We start from the raw sequence: 15,448 nt of genomic DNA, 5'->3' as shown, positions 1-15,448 counted from the left end.
ATACGACACCTATCATGGCATTCCTATATAAGCTCTATTCAGTAGTATTCAGCAGCTTTTCCGCTTGCTCAGGGGCAAATTGCGCATCGCTGCTCACAAATCAATCTGTTGCAGTGTGTTTCAGAACATCTGAAATCCACATCTAAGATAAATGAATGCTCTATTAATCCATATCGCTGTGTATATTGCCTAGTCTGCTAATTGTAAAAAATAAAATAAAATTATGTTAGCAGTATTGCATCATTTCCATGAGAGAAATATTACGAATATTTGCAGCAGCATTTACGCATGCAATTTTACTGGAGCAACACAGAGCAGTCTAGAGAATGTACAGTAATTGCACACCGATAGTTAAGGCCATAAGAACAGGTTTACATGAAACAAGCATTCTCGTGTAGCTGTTTCAACTGGGGTTAACTGTATTAAATGGTGTAATCTCAGTGTCATGGTTGTTTATTTTTCTAAGGTTGTTTTCATTAGCTGTGTGAGTGTGCAGTTGATTCTGCTACACACAGCATCAGAATCACGTTTTTATCACTCTATGGCTTCTATACATATAAGAACTTAGTATCAATGAGAGTCATTTGAAGTATTTCTGCATATTGAATGCTTCCTCTGCTGGACTGCCACCCAATACTTATTAGAGATTCATAATTTCTGATCCACTTTAATTTGTGATTACGCAATGAGTAATGTGAGCATGTGAGCATGAAAAATTAGGGAATATGACATGTGTTGATTAAATACATGATCAACCGGCTGAGATCAAGCTATTGTGTTAATAAAAATAAATAAAAAATAAATAAAATTAATAATAATAATAATAATAATATTAATAATATATATATATATAATAAAATAAAAAACACGTAATTACAGTCATTTTCCTCTGGTTCCTCACTTGTTGAGCTTGGGGTGATGCATCCACCACAAATATATTATTAAGCAAGATTTCTTGCTTAGTTTCTGTTTTATTCTCATTGCTAACCAGTGGGCCCTATTTGAAATTGTTTCATTTGTAAGTTCGCTCTATTTATTTATTTGTGCTATTTACACAATGTTTACGTTCTTTCAAATTCGTGTCCAGGTAAGCAAGACAAATAGTAAATGTAAAACAGCACTGCTAATATTCACAATTGTTGCAAAGTAGTATATTGGTAAGGATTTTTGTCTATGCTCACGCAGGTTGGCAGATTGAGGACACGTATTTTAACAAGGCAAATGTCTATTGGAGATGACAAACCTGTAAACTGATGAGTTGATTTGAGTTATTATATGCTGTTGTTTATGGAGTTTTAAATGGACGCTGAAGCTTTTAGGCTAGGCAGAACCTGTGATCTCTGCTCCATTCATTGCTAGGATGCCAATTCTACTGGTTCTATAGGTATTGCATTAAAGGGACTTGCTGCTCTTTTTAGCTGCTTATAAAGCACCCATTATTATTGCTCCTCTCCCTGCTCATCATGACAGGCTGCATGGACGGGCAGGAAGTTTTTGCGCAGAACACAACCATACCACCAAACCAAAGTTAATGCTAAGTATCTGTCATTTTGATGACAGTGGCCCTGACATAAATTAAACGTTAGCATTAGTTCTGGCAGATCATGTCAGCTGATTCTCACCTATTGCAGCATTCCCATTTAAGCTCTATTCAATAGTATTCAGCAGCTTTTCCACTTGCTCAGGAACAAATTACCCTCCTCCATCCCCAGCTCCTCCTTTTGACACAGTCAGGACTTGGCTTTCTCTCTGCTCATTCATGATAGGCTGCATGGGTGGGCAGGGAGTTTTTGCCCAGAATATAACCATACCGCCAAATGTTTAACCATACCGCCAAAACAAAGTTCATGCTAAGTATCTATCATTTTGATGATAGTGGTCGTGACAGAACTATGTTTACACCTAATCACACTCTTATCTTATGAACACAGACTCACTGAAAGCAATTCAAAATGATTGTGTGGTGCCATTGGATTTACATGCCTAAGCAGACGACAAGATCGGATGCAATCATTAAAGCTAATCCAATTTGCTAATAAAAAAAAAAAAAAAACATTTATTATTATTAGGACATTTACTTTTAGGTTGAAAACAGCTGAAAATAATTTTCAGGTTTCTTTGATGAAGAAAAACATAGACATAGTCTTATCTGACATAGAAAACTTTGTAACATTATAAATGCCTTTATCATCATTGCTAAATTAAAGTGTTCATTTCTATAATTTTTATAATTTTAAACTCCTCAAAATAAATATTATACTGACTCCAATCTTTTGAATGGTATAGTGTATCATGTTACACAAGCTTTTTATTTCAGATAAATGCTGATTTTTGTATCTTTCTATTCATCACAGAATCCTGAAATCCTATTTCAGATATTGATAATAATATTAATAATAATAATAATAATAATAATAATAATAATACACTTTTCTTGAACAGCAAATCAGCATATAAGAATTATTTTTGAAGGATCATGTGACACTGAAGACTGGTCTAATGATGCTAAAAATTTAGCTTTGATCACAGGAATAAATTACATTTTTAAATATATTCAAATAGAAAGCAGTTATTTTAAATAGTAAAAATATTTCACAATATTACTGATTTTGCTGTGCTTTGGATCAAATAAATGCAGGCTTGGTGAGCCGAAGAGAATTCTTTAAAAACATAAAATATCTTACTGTTCAAAAACGTTTGAATGGTAGTTTACTGTATGATATCTATTTACAGCTATTTGTTAATTAATTAGCATCTTGATGCTTTAGATCAGGGGTGTCAAACGCCGGAACCCTGCAGAATTCAGATGCAACCCTAATTAAAAACACTTGATCCAGCTAATCAAGTCCTTCAGGCTTATTTGAAAACTAAGGCCCCGTTTACACGTACATGGTTATTTTGAAGAACAGAGACATTTTCCTTCGTTTGCGCCCTTTGTTTACACGCAAACGGAGAATTCGCCTCTGAAACCGGTTCTTTCTAAAAACTCCGGCCAGAGTGGAGATTTTGAAAATCTTAGTTTGCACATTTGTATGTAAACTGAGACAAACAGGTGTTAAGGCAGCCAACGTCACAGGATGCGCCAGAGCTCGCACCTATGTCAAAAGTTCGACCTATATTTACATGTGATTTTTCCAATGTTGGACACACTGCACAGTGTGTTGCCATTTTGGATTTAGTCAATAATATACTTTTATTAACCTGTAATAATTTAACACATTTACTATGCTTTGGCCTACATTAAATATTTTTCTTTAATTGGTGCCACAATGCCATGACAGTCTGGTAATAGCACCGCCTATTGATCAAAAGTAATTGTACTATAAATACATTTAAATACATTTAAACCACTTTTTTTTTTTTTTTTGTATATAGTTGCCATTTAAAGGGATAGTTCACCCAAAAATGAAAATTTTATTTTTATCTTCTTACCCCCAGGGCATCCAAGAAGTAGGTAACTTTGTTTCTTCAGTAGAACACAAACCAAGATTTCTACTCAAACCGTTGCAGTCTATCAGTGTTATAATGTAAGTGTTTGGGAATCATGGCTAAAACATACAATAAATAAAAGAAACAAAAATATACACAAACAAAACCAAATTAAACCCTGCGGCTTGTGTTGATACACTGATGTCTAAAGACACAAAACGATCGCTCTGTGCAAGACACCAAGTACAACTTGTTCCTGCATCAACATCCTTGTTGATCCTGGAACAACATTCCAATCAACCAATCAGAATTCAGATAAAGATCTATACGTTAGAGACAGAGTTTGATCAAACATCCTTGCTTAATAACTAAGAAGGCCGTAAATAACCTATACATTTCAAATAATGTTACTGCAATCAAATGCTTCTTCGAAGTGCAGAATGGGAAAAGGGAGACTTAAAAAGGACTAATATGGGGTGCATTATGTCAAAGCCAATACATTAGAGATCTGGCAAATACTGAATATAAACAAAAAATTACAATTTCCTTTCATAAACATTTACATAAAGTTTTGCTTCACATCATTGTTAATTCTAGTGACCTCTCTTGGTAGAACCGTTGAAATTGCTACAGTTATGTGAAATCATTTAAAGCACACTGGACCTGCTGATCTATTTTGCAAAAATGAATTATGATTTTGTTCATTTGACATGAACATGACTTATTTAAATTAACTTAAAAATAAGACTCTTTATGATGACTAACAAGTATTACTTTTTAAGCACTTGAAAAATTTTGCTACTTTAAGGAATTCTTCAGACAACTCTTGGCTGATGTGATTTCTTCAGCTTTTTCACTTTCATTTGCTTTCTCTCTCGCTCTCTCGCTCTCTCTCTCTCTCTCACTCTATCTTTCTGTTTGTCTTTCATTCTATTTGTTTCATGTAGGCTGTGATTGCACAATTTAAATTAACAGAAATCACAGACCTGCTTGATCATCAGGTTCCAGGCTATTTGAATAACAAAAACTATTATCAGCCTATAAAGTATAAAAGGCAGCAGTCAGACAGACAGCAACTGGACAGAATCCCACGAAGACTAGCAAACATGGGCAAGGTATGTATTGGGTGGCTTTAATCCAGTGGAGTAGAGCTGCCAAAAACAGCAAAATCCTCCATAAATTTATTAAATGGAAAGATGGCTTTTTTATGTTTTTATGTACATTTGCTACATAAACAAGCTCTAAAACAAATACCTGTTGTATAATGCAAGGCAAACAAGCCAGTTACTTCAAATGTTAAAGGTTATGGTCTACAGAGAGACCACTTGTCTTCTGGTATTCACATTATTCAATTTTTTTTTCTTTGTAGATCATCTTCTACGAGGACAAGAATTTCCAGGGTCGCTCCTATGAGTGCAGCAGTGACTGCTCTGATATGTCTACCTACCTCAGCCGCTGCCATTCATGCAGAGTGGAGAGCGGCTGCTTTGTGGTCTATGACCGTCCTAACTACATGGGAAACCAGTTCTTTATGAGGAGGGGCGAGTATGCGGATTGCATGCGCATGGGAATGAGTGATGGCATCAGGTCCTGTCGAATGGTTCCTCAGGTAACAAAAAATAAAACAATAATACTGTTATCATTTTAATCATAAAAAATTATAGCTCAACTATTCAGAATGTATTGAATTAGAAATGCATTGAATCAGACTGAATCAATAAATTTATTTTCATCTTACAGTACAGGGGACCCTACAGAATGAGGATCTATGAGAGGGAGAACTTTGGAGGTCAGATGTATGATCTGACAGATGACTGCGATTCCTTCATGGACCGTTATCGCATGTCCGACTGCCAGTCTTGCAATGTGATGGACGGCCACTGGCTCATGTATGAGCAGCCCCACTACAGAGGCAGGATGATATACTTCAGGCCTGGAGAGTACAGGAGCTTCAGGGATATGGGATACAGCAATGTCAGATTCAGCTCTGTTAGAAGAATCATGGACTTGTGTTAAATTCACAGTCTGAAACTATCAATGATAGCATAAGCATAAACAAACAATAAATTCCTCAACATGCATTTTTTCTGTGGTCTTGGCCTGTTTTCAACACTTTTGATTTCTGCCATTAGTGTAATTTTACCAAAAGTATGCAAATCAATGGAAATGAAACATATCAAAAAATATTAAGCCCCTTTCAAACAGCAATACCAGTAAATTGCTGCAAAAAGGAGCTACTTTTCCAGTAAATATGAAAATTTGCTGTTCGGACAGGAAATGATGTTCCACCTTTGACTGGTAAAGCACCTTCACACATCAGTTTCAAAATACCTGTTAATTCTGTGACATCATCAACAGGAAATGTTGGGTTTTAAGCATGGAGGGGTATACACAGTCAGTGTTTTTGATGTTTTCATTTTGTGTCAAACGTTCACATTCATTCAGCTGCTTTTGGCCGAGAGACATTGTATAAGCCAACAAGTCAAACTTGTGCGGAGTAAATGATAAAAATGCGCCAGAATGTTATGATTGGCCCAGAGTAGACATTTTGATTTCACAAAAAATAAATTTCTGGTAATTTACTGGTCATGTTACAACGGCTCAAACTGTTAAATTTCCTGAAAGAATTTACCAGTATTTTTGAAAAGGTCCTGTATACACATGATCTTTAATTGTGTTTACCAGTAAAGCCTGTATGTGTGAAAGATGAAAGAGCCCAACATTGATTGTGCTGTATTACCAAAATGCTCAGGGTGCGTCATAGCAATGGCCTTGTGGGAAGTACTCTGAAATGTGCCTCAGGTGTTGTAGAGGTCCTTTGCAAGTCCTGTTTCTTTCTCTCCTCTCTTCCTACACTGTCCAGTCCAATAATGGTAACCCCCCCAAAAAAAAATATAACAAAAACATTGACATGGGCAATGTAAAAATAGTGTATCATACTGTGAAATACACTTTTGTATAATCAATCTGTCCTAGACACAAATATAATTTTTAGTTTAATTTGCCAGTCTTAAATGAAAACATTAAACAAACACCAGCATAACAGCTAATAGAAAAAGCAAAAATAATTGAGTATGGAATGAGGAGATCTTCAATTACCAGGGTCCCTGGACTGGTATGGTTGACAATGTCAGTTTTAGTAAAAAAATAAATAAAAAAAATAAACAACAACAACAACAACAAAAAAACCTTACAAAACATATTTTATTACTGAAATATATGTCTGATCTATCCTCTCTATTCTGTTTCAAAAGTATAGCGAATGACACATCAGTGGACCAGTTGTCCTCCTCCACCTGCCCCACAACCAAGAAAAGCCACAGTTGGTACAGGGTATAGGCGGAAACATTTCTGGTAACTACTTGTAGACTAGTTTAGAAAAAATAGAATTGCTGAGTAAGAAGTTCAAACAATGGGCTATAGATTTTTAGCAATCAAGTTGAGTATAAAAGCAACCCAGTAAAACACTGGCACTTTAGAAACAAATGCAAAATCATGGGAAAGGTAGGAGATAACTATGCTGAAGAAGACAAATGTGCTTTTGAATGGGATTACTACTAAGACCAAGTCACACCTGAAATAAGATCTACATTGATTTAACAATGTCATCTATTATTGGAGGGATATGGTGTACTTTCAAATGGATTAACAAGCAAAGTAAAGAACAAAGAGTAGCATATCCATTGTAAGCATGTCTTTTTGTCACTATACTTTCCAGATAATATTCTATGAGGACAGAAACTTCCATGGTCGTAACTATGAGACTAGCGGTGATTGTCCTGAAGTGACCTCATACCTGAGCCGCTGCTGCTCATGTAGGGTGGAAAGTGGCTGCTTCATGGTCTATGAGCGCACCAACTTCATGGGTCACCAAATGCTGGTAAGAAGAGGAGACTATCCGGATAACCAACGGATCATGGGAGCAAGCATCAGTGACTGCATCAGATCTTGCAGAATGATCCCTATGGTAATTCTATTTTTACACACACACACACACACACACACACACACACACACACACACACACACACACACACACACACACACACACACACACACACACACACACACACACACACACACACATATATATATATTAAACTGATGTAACTGAATTACTAAACAATTGTATATTTTCAGCATAAAGGAGCGTTCAGAATGAGAATCTTCGAAGGAGAGAACTTTGTCGGACAAAAGTATGAGCTGATGGATGACTGCGAGTCAATCCAGGAACGTTTTCACATGGCTGATTGCCAGTCCTGCAATGTCACACATGGCCACTGGCTGCTTTATGAACAACCCAATTTTGAAGGCAGAATGATATACATCAGGCCAGGGGAGTACAGCAGCTTTAATAATATTGGTCTAGGCCCAATGAAAATTCATTCCATCAGACGCATCATGGAATCCTGTTAGAAGAAATTACACTTGCTAAGAAATCCTCAGACCATTCATTGTCAGACCTTATGCTGGTGCAGTGTGCCCAGAGTTCCTCCTGATGCATGACAATGCCCAGCCTCATATGGCAAGTGTATAGGCAGCTTCTGGATAACAAAGCCATTGATGCCACTGACAGGAACTCACATTCCCCATAACTGAGTACAATTGAGAACCTATTCAATGTTATGTATCGGGGCATTTGAAGTCAACATATGCTGTCTTGGAGCTTGCTTATGGGTATGTGACCATACACACTAATGACTTACAGTATAATAAGTTACCATAATGAATTTAATGCAAGTAGGATCAACCTGTAATTTCAAATTTTTACTTTAATTTTGAATCCAGCCCTCAATGGTTTGATGATTTTGGCTTGTACTGACCATTGTCATTTGGTTCTCAACCAATTACACAATGTAAATAAGTAAATATTTTAAATTTCAATATTTCATTCATTAAAATCCAATGTACAAGTTATGTGTTCCATCCTTCCTTCCATCTATCCCATCTATCTATCTATCTATCTACTCTTAGTATTTATTAGTGCGATAGTACGGTTGCGATGTGATCGATCTATCTCGGTGAGCAAAGTGAGGACCTCTGGATATCAATGAGCAATTGAGAGAAAAACAGTGATGGACAAGGGCCTTCAATCAATTAAATTATCTGAATGTTTTGACGTCTGCTGCGTCCCTCCAGATCAGCTACTTTGTGTTTTAGCAGATCGTTGTCTTTCTGCAACTCTGCAATAGTATAATTTAGCCAATTTTACCAAGTGTTTCATATTTCTGTGTTCGTAGTGTTATATTTACAATATTAAAATCATAAGATAATATAATTTATACAATTTTCATTGCAATTTTGATAAATGGTAAGATGGATTTTGTTGATACTGATTTCATTTAACTGCTATAACAGCCTAGTGATAGTGATAATTAGAGTAATTAAAATGTTCAACAGTATGTAACTATATTTGATAAATAATTATGAAAGGAGTATACAAAATGTCTTTGTGTGGCCATGAAAGAGAAGACAATCGATGAACAGCATCAGGGTTACGGGTGCCAAAGACTCTTTTATGCAGGTGGGGAATGAAGGCTAGCATGTCTGGTCCAATCAAACAGAGAAGCTACAGAATTGTAGCTCAGTTTGTTGAAAAACTTAGTGTTGGCCATGACAGAAAGATGTCAGGAGACACTGTGCATTGCAGTTTGCTGATTTGGGGACTAGGTAGCCACAGACTGTTCAGGGTGCCCATGATGACCCGTCTACTGTTGAAAATGCAAAGTTGTTTTCTGATGGCAGTGTCCTCTTTCAGCAGTACTCTGTCACAATCAAAAAAAAGGTCAGGTTTGAGGAACATAACAAAGATTTTGAGGTGTTGTCCCCAACTCTGAGTCCAATTGAGCCACTTTCCTTAGAGTTTAGCTCTAACCCTAATCAAACACACCTGAGTTTGCTAATCAGGGTCTTCAGGGTCATTAGAAAATCACAGGTTTGTTTTATTAGGGTTGGAGTTAAACTCGGCAGGAAAGTGGATCTTGTGAGCCAGATTTGAGGATCACTGATCTATGGGTTATGCAGGACCAACAAATCTGGTCCATAGAGTCCCGATAAAGATGATAGATATAAAGATGATACCACAGTTATTGTCACTCATCATGGACATAAAAACCTTTTTCCAGTGACAGTACAGTGCAACAGCTTGTCACTGGAACAAGACCCTTAAAAGAACATATTTGATCCTTTTTTTTACCTCTAATAGGTAGGTCTACAAATTAGTACCTTAATGGTAAGAATTACTACTCTTAAGTTACTGATACAGTATGGTTTACTTCTACGATGGACATCTGTTGTACCCCAAAAGATACAATTTTGGCCCTTTTTTCTGTGTGACCTGGATGAATGTGAGATTTCCCTGCCTGAAATTGCCGGCCCTGAACTCCACCACACAATGGTGATAGCTCAAAGCTCAGTACTTGGGTTAATCAAACCAGTTACTTGAACCTGAACACTACATCATAAGTAAGTCAATAGATTGCTACTACTTGTTTCCTAAGGGTGTGCAAACATGGCTGCAAAACTGAAACCTCTAGACAGGAAAAAAAAAAACGTAATAAAATCATTACAATTATTGTTCATTGCATAGTGTCTAAGTTAACTTGCCACTGAACAATGTTTTGTAAATAAGCATTTATATATATATATATATATATATATATATATATATATATATATATATATATATATATATAAGTAATTTACATGTACAGTGAATTTTCTACTGTTTCACATCTAAAAAGGAAATTGTGTTGCCCACTCACAACTGTACCGCTCATGCTGACAAATATCCCCATAGATCTCACTTTTCATTAGGGCCTCTACGTATTTTTGCTGGGTCAGGAGCTTACTCACAATGCAGGGCACATATTCTTTGGTATAAAAGTGAGTGCTTCATACAGACTGTGTCAGTGTAGCTGGCAGATCCACTCAGTTCTGAGGAGCAATTTACACAACTGTGACCATGGGCAAAGTAAGTTATGCAATCTTAAGTTGCAACAATTTCAAACTGAAAATACTTAAAACAAACAAAAAAATGTTTAATGAGATTATGCAATGCATAATGTTATCCTATAAAATGATATAGAATGCATAAATGCAACAAATGTTCCTAATTAAAAACTTTAAATCAATAAAATAATAACTTGGACTCTTCAGGTCATCTTCTACGAGGACAGGAACTTCCAGGGTCGCTCTTATGAGTGTATGAGCGACTGTGGTGACTTCTCCGCCTACATGAGCCGCTGTCACTCTTGCAGAGTGGAGAGTGGATGTTGGATGATGTACGATCGTCCCAATTACATGGGAAATCAGTACTTCTTTAGGAGGGGTGAATATGCTGATTACATGTCTATGTTTGGAATGAGTGAATGCAGGTCCTGCCGTATGATCCCTATGGTGAGTTCTACATTTCATAGTAGATGAGAAAGTGAACACATTTGGGCCTCTTAACATTTGATCCCTAATGATCCCTAATACCTGTTCAACATAAATATAATTGTCTTCTCTCCCGCTAAAGTACAGGGGATCCTACAGAATGAGGATTTACGAGAGGGAGAACTTCATGGGTCAGATGTACGAGATGATGGATGATTGTGACAGCATCATGGACCGTTATCGCATGTCTCAATGCCAGTCCTGTCATGTGATGGACGGCCACTGGCTCTTCTATGAGCAGCCCCACTACAGAGGCAGGATGTGGTACTTCAGGCCTGGAGAGTACAGGAGCTTCAGAGATATGGGTGGCATGAGATTCATGAGCATGAGGCGTATCATGGAATCTTGTTACTAGTGTTCCAGTGTTTCAATAAAATTATTTCTCTACAAAAGCAAACTGTCAAAATGAGTATTCCACAAATTTGTCTGAATTGATTTCTGAATTTACAGTTTTTATAAGTTTTTTTTTTTATACTGATACCACGGACAGGAAACATAATTTATCCTCTCTGACAAGAACAGTGATAAATTAGTACATTTTAAATTATAAAAATACTATTATACTAACATTAAAACAAAATGCACACAGTTTCTGAATATGCAAATTTTCATAAAGAATATGATCATTTTTATTATTCTCTCTCAATATTTCCGGTCTATATTCTATTACCCTGTTTTTAAATGTTAATTAATAAATTTGTTTCACAATTTACCACCAAAAAAATAAATAGAAAATACAGATACTATAAATACACTATCCATTTAATAAAATAGCAGTCTGTCCATTAAAATTATGTATGGATTAGTGTGGGTCAATGATTAAATGTTTAATCCCGATCAATCGCATTATTTTTAGTTAAAATATTTTTTGTAAATCTCAACTTAAATATTAATGTAATCAAAAGAAATATAAAACCATTTGCCACTGCCAGGGCATTAATGTTATTATAGAAAATCTTGAATATTTTAATGTAGAAAAACAAGTTATGCTCAAAGTCCAGAGCCTCGATCATATCATTATAACGGGACACCTTTCAAATAGATACTAGCACGATCGCGGCACCCAACACAACACTTAATGGGTGAGTGCAGTAGTGAGTGGGTAGAGACTCATGTGTGCGGGGTGCGGATAAGGGTGTACTCAGTACTAGCCTTTTCACACTAGGCAATCCTAACTGCACGAGAGCATGTTTGACCCCCAAAGCCCACGGTTCAGTTGGGCTCGTGCACGGAACAAATGTAGTGTGAGTGCTAACCGCGCCGGAGCACTTAACTTCTGATATATGCAGCATATATATATAATGCGAGAGGGCCATGTCCGCAGGGCCGCATCTCTAATGACTCAAAATAATAAACTGCAAAGTGATGCACTCCACTGTGCTGATTGAGAGCGCTTCTCTGCTGTCTTCACGTGCTTCACATTTCCCACTTATGAAGTCGTGTATACGAGCTCATTGCATTCTTTTCTGTTAAAAATAACAATGAACAGTGGCTTGTGAATGCTTAGCCTAAATAATTTTAATGTGTTATGTTAGGCCGAACCCAAATGCTCTCATTGATGGAATGCATGCTGACGCTCATCTCAATTCAGAACTGATCACCCGTCCATCATACTTGACCCATGGTTTGTCTGTATTTGTGATTGGTCTTTCTTGAATGATTCGTTAATTTTTAACTAAACTTTAATGTGAACCAGAATGAACGAGTCATCTCTGGGAGTGAGTCATTCAGTCGCTCATGTATAATATTCTATAGGTACTGTACTGGAATAAGTCTAGTAGTTCATCTGTTTCAGTCAATGCAGTCTGAGCCGGAAAGAGAATTGATCAGTTCATCTTTCGAGTCTTCGGGTTTTTCGAGTCGTTCATACATCACGTGACAGACCCATAAGTGTAAACAATGCAGCCCTGAGCTGGAAATAGAATTGAATAGTTCCTCTTCAAGAACTTGAGCTGCATCAGAAAAACACTTTGGGGAACGCCCTTCAGCATGACCGGCCCTGAATCATGTGTGTAATCAGTGTGTTGTCTGCTTGAGAGTGAAGCACGTGGAATCAGCTCTCGAGGGAGTTGACGGCTCCAATGCAAGCGTTTTGCTTTACTCTCAGAAGGCTCTCTTTGAGGAGGGAGCCATCACTGGCGTTTCTAGCGGTGCCCGCTTTTGCCCAGGCGGAGAGGTGGTTGTGCTCATCGGTTTCCCTTTTGGATCTTGTGGAAGGAAAGTAGATGGCCAAGTCACTATCTTCTTCCTTAACCACCAGATCCGGCACCCGCTCTCGGGGGTTCGGAAGCCCATGTTACAGTACTTTCCCCCCGTTGAGAGGGTGCGATACTCTGCCTGTCTTTCTCTGAGGAGATTGATGTGGAGGGCGTCAATGAGCTCACCAGTTGCACAAGTATCAGTTGCACAAGCATCAGTTATACAAGCATATTATGCCTAATATTATAATACGCAGCATTAATGAGGAGTGTACAGTCGGCTCTCGGGGGGCTGATTGTGCTTTTCTCGCTGTTAAGTGCTCTGCTCTCGCCAGGCACACGCCAAGGAGTGTGTCCATGCATGTGATCTTGCGATTGTGGTCCCGCTGCTGCTGAGGCACAGTGGCGACCAAGATCACGGGGATCACACATGATCTGGCGGACGGGTTGTAGGCGGCTCGTCCTATCTCCACCCGTGTTCCCTAGACCAAGAGCTCGTTCTCAAGGCTTCTCGAGTGAGAACATGTGTTTACCTCTCTTCCTCTAAGGAGGTTGAGGCGGTCATCAAGGGCTGCTGGGCAGGAGCAGACCCAGCCCTACCATGTTCCCGCCCCTTTTGTTGGGTGTGTCACTTCTTGTACTCCGCAGAGGCTAGAATCAGAGTAGCACTCCCAGTCTGAAGGCTTCTAGTGGAACCACTGTGGACCGTCTTTTTCGCTGGATAGCCTACGTCGTAACGTCCTAAGGACTTTTTGAGGGCCAGCTCCCTCTGGGAAAGAGCGGTGTACACTGCATTACATGATGCCTATCTCTCCTCAGTGCCCTCAGGAGATCTGCCAACCCTGCCAGTGTTTCAGGGTGCAGCAGTCTCTGGTGAGCACTTCTCTCCCCCATGCAGGCTCTGGTCTAGTCTTCCTAGCAGACAACGTGGGTCTAAGGACCATCATTTAAGGAGACTTCAGCTATGAGAGTTGATTTCTTCAGCTGATTTCTTTCTTTGACGGCATAAGAATAATCATAAGCTCCTATATGAGGAAATGGTTAGATATTCCAATAGCTGGGAATCAACAGCCAAACAATGCATCAAACCATTAAAGAAAAAGCAGCTACTAAAGAACACTGCAGCAGGAGGCTCTGGACCATGCCTGAAGACCCCAGTTAGGCCCCAAGATGATGGGGACATACACCCAGGTCTGATCAGACTGAGGTGGGTCTGCCTCTGCAGAGGTTGTATTGTGCTTAAAAGGCCAAACTCCTACATCAACTGAGGGGCCCCTGCCATCTACTAGTGGTTGCAAGACAATCAAGAAGTGCAAGACACCTATGTGCAGCAGTGTTGAACTGTTTGCACACATACATAAATGCTGCTATTGTTTCATTTAGATCTGACAGATAAATTGTCTCTGGACTGGACCTTTGCTGTTTCAAATGTGATTAGACAGTCTTATTAACACTGCAGTCCATCTTTATTATTTTATTTGTCACTATGGTTGCAAGCAAAAAAATACTGTATTGGCTCGACTCACATTGCACTTTTATATAGACATTACACAGCTGCTACTGCATGCTGCTGTGTGTAAATGACATTGAGAGACTAAATGTAGTTTCATAAATATAGTTCAGACAGGAAACACTTTGGCAAGTTACTTGAGTTTATTGAACACAATTTATCTTTGGCGGTATGGTTCCTTATGGGGGTTCTTGCTCCTGAAATAATTGAACATACAAGAGCTTTAAACATTAATCCCTGGAACCATCAGCTTAGAAATACATGACCGTTAAGACTCTTAATAATGCTTTTAAGCAAACAGTGATAATCATGTAGATGTGGCAGTGGGATGTCTTTCCTGTAGCCTGGTTATGAAGATGAGTGTCTCTAAGTAGTGAGGTCCATGCCCGCTAAGATTTGGAAGCCTTAGTGATCTGAAACAAAGAAGACAACAACCAGAAGGTGCACAGTAATATGCTTATGCTTATAATGGCGAAGGAGGGAGGGTTCTGAGCCATTGAGCATACTTACCTAGCAGTGGTGCCACATTTATATGTCCTGTGTCTAATAAGACAGTGGTAGTGATTGGAGTGATTTGACAGCTGACTGCATCAGCTGGTCACAGCCTGAGCCTCTGTGTAGCTGCTTTTGTCAATTACAACATTTCTTAAATTGTGCAGGTCCCACTTGTGCTGCAAAAGCAGGTCTGATATGTTGGGATGGGGCATCAGTGGATCAGATCTGTTGGTCCAGCACATCCTATAGATGCTGAATCAGATTGAGAGCTGGGGAATTTGGAGGTTAAGGCAACACCTGGAACTCTTTGCCATGTTCCACAAATAATTACTGAACAATTTTTTTGTTCATTGTTTATTATCCTACTGAAAGGGTCTAC

General features: G+C 38.3%; 3 protein-coding genes across 3 annotated transcripts; all 3 read left to right on the top strand.

Annotated features, from left to right (window-relative positions):
* Positions 1-4,520: 4,520 nt before the first annotated feature.
* On the top strand, positions 4,521-5,510 carry LOC113108489 (gamma-crystallin M3). Its single transcript, XM_026271653.1, has 3 exons — positions 4,521-4,544; positions 4,799-5,038; positions 5,170-5,510. The coding sequence occupies exons 1-3, from the start codon at positions 4,536-4,538 to the stop codon at positions 5,443-5,445; spliced, it is 525 nt and encodes a 174-aa protein (XP_026127438.1). The 5' UTR covers positions 4,521-4,535; the 3' UTR covers positions 5,446-5,510.
* A 1,408-nt stretch (positions 5,511-6,918) lies between these two features.
* Positions 6,919-8,329, top strand: LOC113108488 (gamma-crystallin M3-like). The gene is made up of 3 exons (XM_026271652.1): positions 6,919-6,933; positions 7,148-7,396; positions 7,570-8,329. Exons 1-3 carry the CDS (start codon positions 6,925-6,927, stop codon positions 7,843-7,845), a joined length of 534 nt encoding a protein of 177 aa, XP_026127437.1. The 5' UTR covers positions 6,919-6,924; the 3' UTR covers positions 7,846-8,329.
* A 1,996-nt stretch (positions 8,330-10,325) lies between these two features.
* Positions 10,326-11,267, top strand: LOC113108485 (gamma-crystallin M2-like). The gene is made up of 3 exons (XM_026271648.1): positions 10,326-10,402; positions 10,588-10,827; positions 10,949-11,267. Exons 1-3 carry the CDS (start codon positions 10,394-10,396, stop codon positions 11,219-11,221), a joined length of 522 nt encoding a protein of 173 aa, XP_026127433.1. The 5' UTR covers positions 10,326-10,393; the 3' UTR covers positions 11,222-11,267.
* Positions 11,268-15,448: the final 4,181 nt, after the last annotated feature.

Source organism: Carassius auratus, chromosome 9 (genome assembly GCF_003368295.1).
Source record: "Carassius auratus strain Wakin chromosome 9, ASM336829v1, whole genome shotgun sequence".
Lineage (NCBI taxonomy): Eukaryota > Metazoa > Chordata > Actinopteri > Cypriniformes > Cyprinidae > Carassius > Carassius auratus.
Note: the sequence above shows the minus strand (reverse complement) of the source record. Positions and strands in the feature narration are given on the sequence as shown.